This window comes from Molothrus ater, chromosome 1 (genome assembly GCF_012460135.2).
Source record: "Molothrus ater isolate BHLD 08-10-18 breed brown headed cowbird chromosome 1, BPBGC_Mater_1.1, whole genome shotgun sequence".
Classification (NCBI taxonomy): Eukaryota; Metazoa; Chordata; class Aves; order Passeriformes; family Icteridae; genus Molothrus; species Molothrus ater.
This window is the reverse complement of record NC_050478.2, coordinates 18,168,255-18,185,729: the sequence shown is the minus strand read 5'-3', so window position 1 is coordinate 18,185,729 and position 17,475 is coordinate 18,168,255. Positions and strand designations below refer to the sequence as shown.

At 38.2% G+C, this 17,475-nt stretch overlaps 1 protein-coding gene across 4 annotated transcripts in view; it reads left to right on the top strand.

The window, feature by feature from the left end:
* The first annotated feature begins 251 nt into the window (after window positions 1–251).
* Window positions 252–17,475, top strand: part of KIAA1217 (KIAA1217 ortholog) — a 230,281-nt gene continuing 213,057 nt past the window's right edge. The window contains exon 1 of one of the 4 annotated variants that reach the window (XM_036404068.2): window positions 252–601. In XM_036404068.2, the coding sequence (XP_036259961.1) occupies window positions 382–601 (220 nt within the window). In that variant the 5' untranslated portion in view covers window positions 252–381. The remainder of the gene's footprint in view (window positions 602–17,475) is intronic. The other 3 variants (XM_036404095.2, XM_036404087.2, XM_036404103.2) reach the window with 3 other exon arrangements.

Sequence of the window (17,475 nt, the reverse complement as noted above, 5' to 3'; positions counted from 1 at the left end):
CAGAGGTAACCCCGAGCTGGGTGGTTTTCCACGCTGTACCTGCGTAGGTGGAGCATTCCCCTCGTGCCAGGGCGCTCCTCAGTGCTCACCAGGAGCTCCAGACAGCCCCTGGAAGAGCTTCTGCTCCCCACAGCGTGGCTGGGGCTCAGCTCTGGGACAGAGTCATCTGTTTTACCCCAGCACACATTTGCATTCCACAGGTCTGGGAAACTGCGTGACCACCCAGCGCTGGGTGTTTAAAACTGATCAGGCTGGCAGCACAGCACTTCACATCCAGCTGCGCTGCACACACAAACTCCCCAGCCTCTGTGCTGGAAAGTGAGCTGCAAAGGATTTTTTTAGAAATTGCTTTTGGAGCAGGTACATTCCTGCATAGGCAGGATGTCCAAACCCTCTCGCTTGGCTCGACCTGTGCCGGCTAATACAGCTCCTAAATCGCCTTTGTCTAGGAAAGAAGATTTTAACAGCCGATCACGAAAAATTAGGCTAGGTGAAAAGATTTTGAGAGCTGGCAGCGAAGGAAACCTGGTTAAACAGCATCAGCAAGAGCAGGTGGAAATCACAGAAAGGCTTGTGCCACGGAGGGCTCCTTTCCTGAAAGGTAACTGGTAATTTCATGCTGCAAAAAAAAAAATCAAATGCTTTTGCAATTACTGTGCTTTTAATAAACCCCAGGCATCAATTGTTGTATAATATGGGGGTATATGTGTGTATGTATGTGTGTGTGTTGTTTCTAAACAACAGATCCTTGTACATAAAGCATTTGTTTTGAAAATAAAAGGGCTCAAAACATTTTTGTTGTTCAATTTTGGCTGGGTGCTGTGTACAAGCTAAAAATGTTGAGCTGTCAAAATGGTAAATCAAAATCTTTTACAGTCTAAATGTGCCACTGTATTGTGAAGCTTTATTTGAAATATTGGTTTCAAGTGGGAGAAGTGTGAGAAAGATTAAATAGGGAAAAATAAAGAGAAAATAGGCATCAGTGCAGGCACAGAATCTTTAAACCCTGCAAGTAAAACTCTTCTTTGTGGGTCCTAACAAAGCAGCTGCAACTATTTCTTGTATAAAAACTAAACAGATCAAGTGTATTTGGAAAGGCTTAAATGCTTTCAGAATGCAAACAAATGTGGAGGATAATATAAGATTACAATCTACTTTCACTGAGCTGTTGAGCAATGGGCTGCAGGAGCACTGCCTCTTTTTAACTTAGTTTTTGTGACAGTACTCCTTAGAACTGCATTTAAAAGTAGCCGTTTAATTTGCATGGTGTAAAATGAGGTAAATTGCCATTCAATCAGGAAATAAAAGTAGTACTATTCTAATTGTTCTCTTCATACAGTTTATATTTAAATATGAACAAGAAGTAGAATCCCTTCAGTACAGAATAAAAATTGCTGTCCCTCCATCCTAAATCCATAGGAAAAAGAAGTGTAGATTATAGACCTTTGTAACTTGAAACTGTACTTTCATTTCACATACATGGCATCCAAGGTCACAGTTTTTATTCCCACCTGAATAAGGTTTAAAAGAATTTTTCTTTCCTGCAGTATGACTTTTATTATTTCAAAAAGAAGGGAAAAGTGATGACACCTAGTCTTACTCAGGGAGACAGATGATCTGTTTGTTTCTACAAAGGAAACTGTGTTTGAAGCACTTTATTAATGGCAGAAGAGAGCAAATAGAAAATCTGGAGGTGGGAGGGCTTAAATTACTGGTCTCACTCAGAGAACCTCTTGCTTATTTAGCACTGTAATGTGGAAACTCATTTTTGAACTTGTGATGTATTGCAAAAAAGTAAAATCTTTATTCCAAAAAAAAAAAAACCAAAACCAGATGTACAATTCTTTATGCCCTGGTAACCAATATTTATTGATTTTATAGTAAATTATGTTTCCCAGTCAAGTTTTTAAAATTTGAAAACTTTCATAGAAAATCCTGTAACAGTATGTTTTTCACCAGGTTAAAGTTTTTTAAACAGCAGGTTTTTTCCCTTTGTTTTTTCCCATTTATTTGGTGCATTGAGAAAAGGAAATCATGTGGGATTTACAGAACAAAAAGTGTATCCTTCTAATGGGATGTGATTTTTATGGCACTCGCTGTTCCTTTATCACTTTACTCACTTTATCAAAATGTTGTTGGGCTATGTAATGCTTTACAACTTCAAGCAAGGGTTGCACTCACTGCTTAGAGTTTTAGGTGAAATTTCTGTAAAGGGAAATCTAGTGTATATCAGTAGTGATGAAACATGGCATGTGCTTTTAGTATTTATAGCTTACACTTACTGTCTTCTTGAGCATGAATTAAGCCCTGTTAAGTACTGGCTTTCTGCATTGGGATGGTTGTTTTAATTATGTTACTGTGAGTTGTTTTTGTAGGAGATGTTGAAGTACAAATACTGATACTTCTGAAGGGAGCATACTATAAGGGTGATGGAAATGCACAGTGTAGGTTTTTTTCTCTGGAAATGGGACTGTCTGGATGACTCCCAGTAAACTCCGAACACTGGCCAAAGTGATTTGAAAGATGTTTTGTGAGAAGCAGGTACAGACCTGGGTGGTGGAGGGACAGCAGATATGGCAGAAGCCAAAAAAACCATAGAAGCCACAAGGCAGGGCTCTGAGGCAAGGCTGACTAATACAAGAGAGCATTAACAGCAGCCAAGGGTGTTTATGTGGTCTTGAAATGGTAAAGAGGAAAAGTGGAAGAGGTGGCAGAGTGCAGGTATAGGCTGAATGAGATGGCTAAAGTAGGAAATGGCTTTTAGGTGGATCAAAGGGCTGAAATAGAGAACTGGGAGCAGGAGGCTCTGTTACGTGGGGAGTGGGGTCCTAAACAACCTGACATGGAAGAGGAGTTTGACCAAATCCCATTCTTTGTTGTGTCATGTCAGTGAAACCCCATGGTTGTGTGTATGTGCACAGGAGATCAAGCTGGCTTGTCTGGATTCGTTTCTACTGTGGAATTTTACATGGGCAACACAACACTATTTCTGGTTTCTTTTATATTTTCAATTAATACCAAAGAGATAACATGAATGAGTGGTGCTAACAGCAATCCAGCAAAGCTCAGTGCACAACAGATAGGAAATACAAAATTGTGGCTATAATTTCAAGGACTGTAAAGCATGATGACTCATTTTAATTACATTATATGTTGGGGGGGGTGGGGGCATTCTACAGAATTCTTGCCCTGCATTGTGCATGAGGAGCTGTACTTAACTGAGAGGTTGGGTTCTATTAGCAGGGGGGCAGCTTGAGGCAGAGGCAAAAGTAACCCTTGTAGGTAAAGCCATGAAAGGTCAGAGTGGATCTCTCTGCCCCTGAGGGCTGTGTGGCAGAGACAGACATACTGCTTCAACTGCCACAAGGGAAGGCTGGCTGTATGGATTTGTGGTTTGGTTTAGTTGCTGGATGTGCAAATCTGAGACCACGGGTTCTGATTTGCAGAGCTGAAACCACATAACAGTAACTGAAGTCAGTGTCAGCTGCAGTTTTATTGTGTGAAATACTATCTAATGCAAAGGACTCAAGAAGGTCATTTTGTACTTACCTGTTACTCTTCATCTGAATTTAATGGACAACTTAGACCATAATTTCTCTGGATGCCGGGTTCATCTTGCTAAAAGAGAAAGGAAGTATTATTTTATAATGAGGAATACTTTGACCCAGGCTACAAAATTTGTTGCTTAGTCTTCAGACCAAGAGTGGGAAACAGGGTTGCAGAGACAGTCTGAGTTCTGGCATTTCCCACCTGGTGAGGGACTTTGTTTACATACTGAACATCATTTAAGGATTTGCTGGTTTAAATAAAAATGGAGATAGGTAAACCTTTCTCTTTTAATTTTCACTTTCATGACTGAATCAATTAAAATAGGATTTTTTCACCTCTGGGATGTGTTACTGATTCGAGAACTTTATGAATTTCTGTTACCCATACTTTCCTCCAAGAAAAGCAGAGGATATACTAATGTTTGTCTTTTCAATTTCCTTCCTCTGTGCCCTTTTATTGAGTTTTGATATTTGCCTTATTACTTGGCTTCACATTGCTTCACTTTGCTTTATTTTTCACTCTATTTTTCTCCATTACAGTTTCCTCCCTGGTTTTTCCTCTGCTCTTTACTTTGCAGTTCATGGTGATTGGAATGCAAGGCCAATACTTTTAGACTAAACCTTTGGTTATCTCATATTCAGCTGGATCCAAAACTAGACAAAACCTGTTTGTTCCATCCCTAGTTATTAGAAGGGGGCCAAAGGACTTTGGGGATATAGTGGGATTCATAACTATGGTCTCTTCATGTGAAGCAAGTAATAATAGCACCATAGAAAGTGGAATTAATTACATTTTCCCTATTTTGTTTTTATGAAAAACACCAGTGACCATATAACCCATATGTGTATTACTAATTATCTCCAAGAACATTATGGTTTTTAAATAGATATAGAATAATGGCCAAAGTTTAGGAAATATTCTGTCTGACATTTGAGTAATATCTATGGAATGTTTAAGGCCAAGAACTTTATTTGTCAGGAACTTCTATTTCACAGCATTTCCTGACAGGGATGTACCTACAAATACAGAACACATGTAAGACTAGGGGTTTGCTATCCAAGGAAGTTCATTATTAAAAGAATAGCAAAGCAAAGAATGTTAGTATTTAGCCTACAGTATTTTTGTTTCCTCTGCAACTGTTTTAGATTCACTAGGGCAGAGAAGAAAGATCTTGTATATACAGTACTTGTATATACAAATGTTCATTATCTCACAAAATTAATGCTAGCTTTCTTCTTTACTACCAATACTTTTTTTTTTTTTCAAATTGAAATGCAGGTTTTTTACTGTGATTTAAAAAAGAAAAATCAGAAATTTTACTGTCTTTTAGAGTAGTCTGAAAACCTGTAGCAAAACTAGGGTTGGTATCAGATATGCAACATGATACAGTTAATGGTTCAAAATTTTGAGCTTGAGACATAGCTTTGATAATGTATAGGGACCATATTATTTCATTTTAGTATTAGAAATAGAGAAATAACATGGGCCATTAGATTACACAATAAATCTAGATAAAAAAATTCAAGCTGGAAAAGAGCATTATTAAGATAACTCTTGGAATTTATAGTTGCAATGTAGAAACAGAGCCCAGGCATGAAACAGTAGACATTCTTTCAATTGCCTATATGAACATTTATTTCTATATCTGCTGAAGGAGGACTTCACCTGGAGGATGAATAGGGCAGCTGAACATGCCTCCTTCCAGCTAAGATTATGCAGTATATAAAGTGGAGTTATGGTTATGGAAAACTGAATGTCTGGACATTTGTTTAGGTAAAGAATAATTGGCCTACCTCTGTTCTTATTTGCTGTGAGATCATGACTCAGACCCAAGCATAAAGTATACTTGAGCTATTTTTAAAGCATGATTTCCTCCAAAAATTGGTCATGTCAAAAATACCTGGCAGGCTTTCTTTCACCGGTAACCTTTTTACCCATTATCTGAATTTGTGCAATTATGATGGAGAGGTAAGGGTCTCCAAAAAGCTGCATTTCTATGATAAACTGTATACACTGAGCTGTGTGGGATATGCTGTTCTCTACCTGTCAAATAGTACATGTCTATATTTTTCTATAATACTGTGGAAAATTGCTGGCTGGGTGGAGAGGGAAGACCTGATTGATATTGTGTTCAGGGAAGAGCTGCAGTGTGTGCTCAACTCTCCTTGCAGATCAGAGAGTGCACGTGTGGGTGACACCTCATAAGAGCCATACCCAAGGGACAAACTTGGGTTGGAGCTCACAGCTCCCATAATTCACTAGAAGAGAAAATTCAGATTATGGATGAGACTGCATGAATTCTGATGGTAATGTTTTGAAATAGAATGTATACTGCACCTAAGTATAATTCAGTTTACCAAGTCAGTAGTCAATCCCAAATAAAAAATAATAAAAGAAAAAGCTGCTTTGGAAACCAAGTTACAGTAGTTGCCTTGCTTACAGAACTATTTTTCAATTGTAGAAAGTATATCCACTTTAAAAGTTCTTCCTCTGGGACCTGGCAGGAAAAGGAGGAGAGCTCTATACATCCCCTTGGGAAGCTCAGGATCTTCTGATTATTTTGCTGTAAGGGCATGAGGGATGAGCAAAAACTTCACCAATTTTTTCCACAACTCTTAAAAAGTTTAAACCATATAGATGAGGGAATTTTGGAGAGGTTACAATTTTGGGGAAATGAAGTAATAATTTTAATAATTTTTGAACATTCATTTTTCCTCAAATTATGTCTTTCTGAAATCTGTCAGAGGTATTTAAATTTAGATCTATTAAGGAAATTAATAGATGGCACAGACTGTAGGTATTTAAATGTTCCTCACTGGATTCCTGCTCTGTAAAGCAACATATCAATATCACTTTCACATCTTTAGTCTGTAGGTATATATTTTATACAGAGTGTATAACTTTTCATGTATATACAAAATCTGTAACAGTGTAAGAATGTCACCTAAGTGACATGACAAAATTGGAACCATAGTATTTCAGTATTAGAGCTTTCAGTGGGCATCAGTCAAACAGTACCATGCAAATCTGAACTAATTTAGCAAAATTTGAATGAAAAGGCTCAGAAATATTAGTTCTACTGTCAAAATCCCCTCAAGCTGGACTGTTTCTGTGAAACAGGGTTTTTTCTATCCAGAATTGACCCTATTAATACAGGATGTATCATTTTTGAGTGTACCCTTTTATCAAAACAAGAGCTAGTATTTTGAATTGAAAGCATAACTTTCAGATTTATCCATTTATTTAATGTTGTGGATATTCTAGTAGGTTAAAAAGTTACTTGTGGGTCCTGAGTTAGTTTATTTGTATGATGTCAAGACAGGAGTTTTTCTACAGTTGAAAAGGTTTTGACTGAAAATGGAAAGAACATCACTGAAATACAGTGAAAAGAAACAGCAATGCTCATTTATTTAACATGTATTTGATAAGCTGTGTTTTCTTTTGGTGGATGGACTGAAGTGTCCTTCTAGGCTGAAATTCAGCTCCTGTCTCTATCTGTTGTTATTCTTGTCTGCTAATTAAGTGATGAATCAAACTTCCTTTAATTTTCAGGTTAGCTCACATCATCCTCTGAAATGGGATTTTCAAAGCTGGACATGGTGCTCCAACACTGAGTGCAGTGGAAGGATTATGTTACAATTATTGTGGATAAATGTTTATAAATCCTAGTGCAAGTACAGGTTTTTTTTGCACAATGGCATGGTAATGTTTTAAGCTTCTGATTAACTCCTAAAGCCATTTTTGCTGTTAATCATCTTTTAACTTTAGGCATTGAGGGTTTCCCCCTGACCCAGAAAGACAATCATTCCAGCTGATCTTAATTCCTGAATCCTTTCTAGTATTATAAGTAAAGACACAACATCAGCTCTTTTTAAATCTTCTGGTATTTCATCCATCCTGAGTGAATTCAGGTAAATATTAAGAAGGCAGAAATATTCATCTGTTAGTTCTTGTAGTGCCCTAGGATGAGATCTGTAAGATCCCAGCACACTGTCTGGTTTCATTCCTTTCCTTTTAGATTTTCTTGCTGGTATTAATTATGGAAGGCACATGGTCACAGCTGACCCTCTTCTTGAAGTCTGATATGAGAAAGGCATTCAAAATTCTGCTTTCCCCACACCATTTGTTAAAAACTGTCTTTTCCCATTGAATAATGGATCCATCTTTTCTTTGCCCTTCCTCTGGCAGTAAGTAGTCATCTAAGCCTGCTGTTCATTTTAAGGAGAGGAAAAACATTCTGGACCCAGTCATGAACCAGTTAAAAAAAAAAAAGGCAAAGCTGCAAACAGATGAAAAATCGAAACATCTGGAATGCACAGCTAGCTGGCTGAACACATCCAGGGTATTAGTATCCGGACATTTAAGAACAGGCAAAGCTGTACTATTACTGGGAAATAAGTTTTATGATGGCCATCTCTTGCTGACATAGGTTGAGGTTGTGTCCTGCCCTAGATAAAATTTATCTTCAGCCTCATACTTTGAGTTTGTGAACATACTAAGGCCCTTGCTGCAGCTTCAGCATATGAGTAACTTCCCTTACAGTGAAAACTTTGAAGACCTTTCCTCAGCTTTCTATCTTCCAATACACAGATTCATCTGCAGCATCTAGGTGTGGCATAGACACACTTCATGAATTGTTTGAAATTAAACTTTCTAAGCAACTCTTGTTAGAAGACATGGGAAAAGAGGTTTAGGCAGAGAAGGTGTAATGCAGCCCTGCTGTGTGAGGTGCAGGCACTGCCTGGCTAACATGAAAGCTTCACAGACAGCTGTGCTGCCTAGCTGCATCTTGGCTATCACCTGGAAGGTGCATCACCTTCTTTTGAGGCTGCAGATGTATCTTTGGCCAATGATGTTCTGCCTGTCTGGAGATGGTCCCTCTCTGCCCATACCTGTATGGCTGCCAGAGCCAGAAGATTACGACCCCTTTCTCTCTCGTGTACCAATTTCGTTAGGGCAGAGGATAAATACTAAGCATATCACTAGTGAGGGTGATCAAATAGTACCTGGAGGTGTTAAAATTAATCCAGCAGTTTGAGACCAACATCTAGCTTCCCTTAAACACATTTTATGCTGTAAGTTATTATTTTATACCTGTAAGTTATTATTTTGTGGCAGAGATTTCTCAATGAAACCTTGAGTGCATGATAAATTACCTCATTCACATACTGGACATTCCAGGCAATGTTAAAATCATGCACTCAGTTCATGCACTAGCCATGCAAACTCACATGTTACACTTGACTGTTTTCCAGCCTGCACATCTCACTGTGCAGTTTGCTTTTCCTACTGATCCTGTGCCCACTGTTTGTCATTATCTGAGGCTCACCCACTACCTTTCTGTGTTTCCCATTGTTATACAGTGTATGCACTCATGGGATTCACTTTATCTTTGTGCTGAATTACCTCTCATGTTACCATAAGGGAAATATCACTTCCCAAGAATGCTGTCTTGACCTCTTGGAACTAACTGAGCTCTTCCTTTGCAGGGCTCTGTAGCACACAGCCCTGTGTTCTGCAATGGTTTGCATGCTCCATGGCTGGGCAAGAGCCTTGGTGTGGGGCAAAGCTGCAGCTTTTAGGCAAATCAGACTACTAACATGGAAAGCTGTCACTACAAAACCTTAGAAGTCCTTCCAGATCAAGCAAACACTTAAATTTGTTCTGCCTTTAATGATGGTTTAAATAGGTTCTGGCACCAGGGCATCCTTTGTAATGCTTGTGCACATGGGTACCTCTACACGAGTCCTCTGCCTGCCAGGGGAGTTTCTGGGAGACACAGTGGTGGTAGTTACTGCTGAGTAAATATCAGACTGGATTAGCTGCTCAGGAGATAGTTTTAAGTAGGAAAAAAGTGTAGCTAGGACTTGCTGATGACAAAGCGTTGATTTATAGTACCTTGTTTGGCTGGGCTTTGTTTTTAATATCAAACTGATGTGTATCACTGCATGTAAAGTAAATAGAGGTGCAGACAGTACTTGTGCCAAGTAATCTAATTCTGTATTTTTAAAGGAGTCAAGAGGCTGATCAATCATACAGTATTTCTCCATGAAAGACACTTTTGTTCAGAGCCACTATGTCCTAATATTAAAATAAAAGCATAGTAAAGAGGAGCTTAACTTATGTCATATTTTGTTTGTTTGTTTTCCACATTCTTACAAACTAGTCTTTGCTAGAAAATTATGATGGAGTTCTAGAGACTCATTGTGAGTAACCCACTGCAGTGCTTGTCTTCACAACTGGTGAAATTAGAGAATAGTGATCCACAGCATCAGGGCAGCTGCTGCTTGTTAGCTGGGTCGTTTGGAGCAGACAAAACAATTCCTTCCTGCTTGACTGGCAAGTTATTTTAATGGAGTGTGAATTAAAGATTTCAGTGGTGTTCCTAGTTGCATGAAATCCCCTTGGGTGCCTCACTGACATGACCTCTCATAACATTAATGCTGATGTTGTTGCTTGTTCTGGGGGTGTTAGGAGTTGCTGCCTCATCCTGGATGCCATGGAGCTACTCCCTGAAATCATCTAGGAGCTTCATTTAGCAATATCCTCCTGTTTCAAGGACTGAATACCAGTGGCAATAGCCTTGATCTCTCCTTTTACTCATGTGCTAAATCTAAACTATGCATCCAGAGATAAAAATGGTGGCCTGTAGTCATCTTCTGTATTTAGTAATTCCTGTTCAGCCTTGAATGAAAACTGTAATTTTTCAAGTCAAAAATGGACTGCCTTTTAATTTCTTTTTTAGTCAGCTAATCACTGAAAATTTAGAAAATCATATTTTGTCAAAAGAAGGAAATTTCCACCAGTGCAAAGCCAAAAGCTTTAGGAGAAAAATGTGTGATGCTCCAGGCTGCTTCCCTAGTGCATGGTAGAGAACATTGCTCCATCACAGCAGACCCCTAAAGATACACAGATGTGAATGACAGTACCAGTTTAATAATGATTTCTGTATTTTCCTCTCAATAGTAACATGAGAGTTAAATTTTAAATTACAAGTTACAGCTAAAAGCACTGATTTTTCTTTATTCTCTGCTCTGTCCATAAGCACAGGCCTTATTCCAGATGACATGATAGAGATTTTTCCAAGCCCACTGTGAAAATATTGGTAGAAAATAGCAGGTGCAGCCTTAATTTTCACCATTCATCACAGGATGTTTAAGCTCACAGTCCTAACACCAGTTGGTTTTTATCTTCCTCAAAAAGTTCTGTAATGCTTATCAGTACATTGACATTCCTGACAGCTGGAGCTGTTCTGTGCTGCTCAATGGCATGCAACAGCTCATATCTTTATATCCTATAGAACATATATCTATTTATTTCATATAATAATTTTGATAAAATGTCATCTCTCAAGCAGAAGTGTTGTCATGTTACCTGTTTGGAAGCCAAATCCCGTAGTTTCTGACCATTTTAAAATGATGCTGATAGGATGTGTGGCTGATGAGCCCAGGCACTCAGTAGTTTGTCAGACACTGTTCTGGAGAGATATGAGAGGAAGTTTACCCAAGTGTCCTTATCTCTCCAGGAGGCACATTGTATTCTGTAGCAGTAAGGAAATGCAGCCAGCTGATGGTACTAGATATTCTTGCATCATTGAAAAAGCTAACACATGAGATGAAAATCCTGTAGATTGTGACAAAACTATTTCTAAAGAGAGTTTCTTTACCTTCTAAAAAGAGTCTAAGTAAATTTGTTTATGATTTTCATCTGCATGCTTGCTTAGAGGACATTAAGAGCAGGTGCTGGTCCACTCACAGTTTGAATCATTTTCTATGCATATGTTTGCTGTAGCTGCCATGAAGATGTGATGAAGTGGCCACTGCCTGACCGGTGGCAGTGTCAGTGTGGAGTGGCAATCTGCTCATTGCCAGGACTGAGGATCCCTGATCAAAAGATTTGTTTTAAAAGTATGTGTTTTGGTACGTGGAAATACAGACACAACCTGTGCCTATGGATGGAACAGCCAGGACTGCCTTACCTCAGTCATGCCATGGGTGCCTTTTGGGGCAGGGGTTGCTTGGTGGACTAAAAGTGCTGTAAAGGAAGGGGATGAGGTATGTGTTAGGAGCTTCTTTGGAAGCTGAATTCTCAACAAGTGAAAATTGGTGGCAAAATCTGTGTTTTCTTTTCACCATGATGATACATGTTTAAAATACTTGAAGCCCTTGTAAAGGATTCTGAATTTTTTAAATGAAAGGTGATATACATGCAGACAACATTACTGATATTTTCAATGGAAAAACTGAATGAGCATCTGATAGCACTTGTGTTGAAGATGATAAAAATACTGTGCAAGATCTCTTTTAAATTGCCACAAAATTACTTGTACAGAAATTGATATAAATACCTTTTTAATCTTCAGTGATTTCCAAAAGAATACATTCAGTAACTTCAAAACAAGTTCCAAGGACTTCAGCTTTAATTTTGTGATTAGATGTTTCGAAGGATTGAAAGCAGTACATGTGAGCTGTGAGCTTTTCTGTTTTACTTTCTTAGTTCACTGAAACAGGACTTATATAGACTTGAGGTAAAGAAAGCAAGCACCCTTGCCACTTATTATGTTATGTGATCTTTGCACAGGCAAGCCTTGTAAAATCAGCAGCATTTTTAAGACCCTTGATGGCTACACAAGATATTTATACACTTTTTCAGAAGGGAAGTGCTGTGAAACTGTCAGAAACTGAATTTCCAACAGAGCAAAAAAACCCCAAAGAACTAAAGAAAATAGTGGGTTTTGATGATGCAATCAGTATGAATTGCACCCTATCTGCATTGGTACTAAACATTGTCATAAATATTTTTAATTATCACATGATTTTGCTAAACAAAAGTGATGTGTATTCAGTAGTTCTATTGAGTAGTCATAGTCCATATTCATAGATATGTGGATTTCAGTTTTTTGATGTGTCTTGATATGTGAGACAGCCACCTGTAAGGAGGGGAAGAAGAGTGACTTGCCCTAGTAGATTTAACTGGTCACTCATCTATTCACTCAGTATACAGGCTACAGAGTGCTTAGGCTCTGTTTGATAGCAAACAAGATTTATGGTTTCTCCTAGCCTTAAGAAAATTCTTGCACAGTAGGAGTAATGCAATTCCTTATTTATCTGTCTGGTTTTGCTCTCACCTTCATCTATCTGTAGGAGCTGGGGAGCCCTTCATCTGTCAGCAGCAGGCAGCCTGAGCACTCTGTTGCTGTGTGTAATTAGCCCTGTTGCAGCCCTCTGGACAGATTAGGAGCTGGAGAGCACATTTGCTCAGCCAGGTACCCTCTGATGGCTGCAACTCCCATTTCACCAGGCAAGGGGTGCAAGGACGTGTCTCTGTCTGTGTCCCCTGGGCAGCAGGGAGGCAGTTCTGTCTGCAGCCTGTCCAACGTGCCACTGTCTCCTCTGAGCACCTGATGAGCTGCAAGGCTGAGCTGTGGTGAGGGCACTGATGCTTTATTGGATGCGGCTGCTGAGCAGGTGTCTACATAATGAGAGTAAATAACATTGACCAGCAACATATCAGCATGCTCAAAGTGTCACAATCATATAACACACTCTGCCTTGGTGGGTATTTACCGTCTCTAACATCAGGTTTAGAATTTGTAGCTAGGTTAATCTAATAGTATGTCTGTATCTTATGAAATACTTTGTCTTAATAGTAATGTAAACATTACCTTTAAAAGGTTCTGGTATTTCTTCCACCTTCTTTCCAATACAGTTGACTCCAAAGAAATCCTTTTTAACTGTTTCTGCAGTTTATAAAGAAATGTGTCCACTTATTAAATCCAGACGTGCCATTTGTTAAAGGAATTGCATCCTGTGAGACATCCTGGAGAATGTTCCTTTCATCTTTTAAAAACTGCTTCAGTTAAATAAAATGGCTATTCAGTCTCCCTGCGTTCACTTTAGTGAATGCTGTAATGCTGACTTCAAATAAATGGATGTCTGGAAGGAGCATGTTCCTTCCTGCTAAGCTGAAGTTCTGGTATTTTCAGTATGGTACAAGATGCCTTATAAGTGTTGTATTTGGACAATTGAGCATAATGCATCTAAAGATAACTCTTCTGGTTTCATGAAAGTCTTCTCATTATAAATTATTGGGGAAACAAGAGATAGGAGAAAGCTTTGGGATCATACTGCTAATTCCATCTGGTAAAGTCTAGATGCTTTGAAGGGGTAGCTTGAGATCTGGGTTACTTTATGACACTACTGATAGATGACTGTAATTGGACTCAGAGACACTAAAATGAGAGAGAAGTAAAGAGGTTAAGAATTTTTGGCTGGGCTGTGAATCTGTCTGATGTTATTGTTAATGCATTAAAATAGTATGTACTGTATATTAATAGACCATTGCTTTAAAATTATTCAGTGTTTTTCTCTCCTGTTGTCAGCATTTTAGGCGCATTAAATTACAAAAGCAAATTAAAAAAAAAAAAACCACTGTGAGCACAGGCGTCCAAGTGAGCTCCTGCATGTCAGATGGATGTCTAAAAATTAAAGCACGTGTTGAGTTTAGACTGTGATCATTATCGATTACCTGCTGAGACCAGATGGGGACACAAAAAGGGATCTGGAGTGTAAAATATTTGCTGTTTGTAAGGGTATGAGATACCTGAACCTGAAAAGAAACAGAAGAGAAATGAGAAAAGTTCTTACAAATGCTATTTTGAGTGAAGAATGACTGTGATACTCCTGTTGGAGTGGATCAACAAGGACCAGAAAAAGATGGAGAATGACACAGGGGAGAGCTGAGATGATCTCCAATAGATCTGTTCAGTAGATCATCCCTAGAGAAGACTTGAAAGCAAGAAAGTTTTAGGCAGCTTCATTATTATATGTCAGAAAAAAATAAGGTCATTGTGAGTGGTGAACAGTATGCAGCTCCCTCATTTTGTGGGATTGATGAGAATAGTTTTAAATTTATGAAAAGGGACACAGGAGACAGTGCAAGAGAGACCCATGTGATGCCTGTACAAGCCTTGAAGGCACAGAGAAATTAAAATTGGACAAATGAGACTACAAAAGTGGATAAAGGAACGATATTATGAAGTGATAGCCAGCAAGGAAAAGCTAGTTCCATTGTTAGAAAAACCTTGACATGAAGATTTAGTCATGGAAAAAATCCCATCTCATCTGGCTGAGAGTTGGGTGAGGTCAGTGTGAATTGTGGAATTGTTGTTACATCAATGTAAGGATCCAGGCAGGTGCAGAGAAGCTATCTATGCTAAAGGGAAATGAGGTGCTACCCCAAAAATGGCAATGTGTCCAGGAAGGCTTGTGTTGGCAAGTAGAATCAGTTGGGTGTCTGCACACGTGAAGGGCATAAAGCTTTGAGAAAAGGAAGATGGGATGAAACTAGAACCTCCATAAATAAAGACAAAAAAAGGAAGAAAAAGTAAGATAAAAGCTTTACTGAGGTAGTGTAACAGCAATCCAAAGGTGGATGGGAATAAAGACAGGGAGAGAATGACTCAGAAACCAACATAGGTCTGTAAGGTTTCCAGTGGACAAATATTTGAGAGGTTGCAGGCAGAAGTTAATTTATCTGGAATAAAAAGTGCAGGGACTACTATATAAGGCAGGTATGAATGTCATCCTTAGCCCAAGGTTGAAAAAAACCTGCTAGAGATAATAAAGATATATAATTGAGATACATTGTAAAACAGTTCCTAGTGTTTCATTGTATAAATAATCATCCTAAAAATAGTATTAAGCATAAGCAAGGAGTCTGAAGGTAATGGAAAGAGGATTGGCCTATACAGAGAACTGTACCACAAAATTCAGAAAACATGAGAATGAATTGTAAAAGTCTAAGAAGCTACTTAACGAAGATGTAACTATTTTTCTAAAAATAAAAATTGCAAAAAGTAAAGAAGAATGGAAATGCTGTCAGCAGAAAAGACCTAGAATTTTGACATGAATGGTGACTTGGATGGATGGGGTTTAGATGTAATAGGTAGCACTCCTCATATTTTAATGATTCTGTAGAACCTGGGACAAATGCAGGGCATCTAATAGGAATGATTATGCAGAGATGGAAATTCTTACCTCCAGGGGGAAGCAAAACTTAAATTATGTAATTGTTGGAATCAGAAGAGACCTATCATCCACATCCAAGAACTTGCATAATATTCCAATTCCAAAAGTACTTTTAATAAATATATCATATCAGTTGGTACTACCTGGGGAAATAAATGAAAAATAGTACTTAAAGTGGAAAAAAAATTACTCCATTAGAGAGCATTACTGTAATCTCGATAGTATGTAAAATCTTCTACAAGAAAAAAGGGAAAGATTTTAAGGAAAGAATAAGCAAATGGCACAAAACATGGTAAGTAAGTTAAGATACAATGTAGGATCTCCAGAAGGAGGTCATGCCTGACTAAGCTGATGCCTTTAGTAGAAAAAATATCTAAGTTAATTCTCTAACCAAAAAAAGTAATCACATATCCACATGGGCTTCAGTAAAATACTGTATTTGTCATCTGCTGTGTAGAGATTTGTTAACATAGGAATTACGAATGAGTTGTAGGAGGGAAAAGAGAATAGAAAATTAACTAGAAGGAAAATTGGAGCTGGAAGATGGGTTGGAGGTCAGCAAAGGATTTCCCAAGGACTGACTATGGGATCAGTCTTAGGAAATGCTTCCTTTACTGATTGTACCACGAGAACAACAATACAGGGAAAAAAGTCTTGATGGCACAGGTTACCAGAAGGATTATGGTGAAGACTGGAGTTTCATTTAGAAGAAATGGGATGAACATATGAGTTGGAAAATAGTGCAAAGAGGATGACAGACTGCTGTCGGAAGTGAAGGGCTGTGGACTTGGGAACTTGTATCAGGGAGGGGCTGGACAGGCATGGAAGTGCTAATCACAGGATAACTGAGGCATCAAAATGAGACTTTTGTGGAAAGTGGACAGATTTGATTCTAGCATGGATTATCTGGCAGTATAAGGAAATGTGTTTCCCATGCAAGGAAGCCTTAGTGCTGCTTGGTATAAGGTATGTGTAAGTATAACAAACAAAAATCTGTGCCTGTGTGATCATACATACTTAAGAAAAGGAAATTCAAACTGTTTCAGGAGCCTAGGCAGGTTTCTAAAATGCCTTGAGGAAGGGAGAGACTATTTTATGAGGGGAGAATAAAATCCTTGATTTGTCTGACTCTGTAAAAAGGAAAATTGTGAGGAAATACAGTTGCTGTCTTGCATAGAGGAGGATTTGTACATAAAAGATAGTTCTAGCACAAAAAGGAATAATTGCACACTGATCTTGAGAATCTGTAGGCTGGTAATTTAGGCAGCTTTCAAATATGAAGCACTGTGGGACAAGGCACCTGACTAATTTTTAGAAGAAAATGTGTTGATTAATGAAAAATAGTATATAATGTAGTGCCTACAGGAAGGGATTTCGTAATAAAATTGATTTCTCTTCCTAATGAAAGGAGACAGTGGAAAGATGGGGAGGGAAGACTTTAAAATAATACTGGTAAAGGTAGCATTGTGATATAGTTGCAAATTACAAAACTCATGTGGTTTTGATTCAGAAGGATGGAAAGCCTATTATAATACTGATGTCCCCAAAAAACTACATACCACAATAGTTTTTTAAACAGAATTTTGCTTGTCTGGGGTGATTTAGACTAATTTGGCCCCTTTTTACTTTATGAATAGTTTCGTTAAATGAAAACCTACCCACCCTTCTAAACATTTAAAACATTTTTTTCTGTTTTCTTTTAGTAAAAGTGATTTTCACACTGTACATCTGAAAAAAAAAAGGAAAACCATACTGCATCTGGCATTTTGCTGAGTTTTTCACATAAAACCTTGATATATGCCAAATGTGACTATATTTTGCTGTATATTTATAACAGTAATTATTTTTGATGTTACCTTTCTGCAGTAAAACACAATTTCTTGCAGCTTATGGAAAG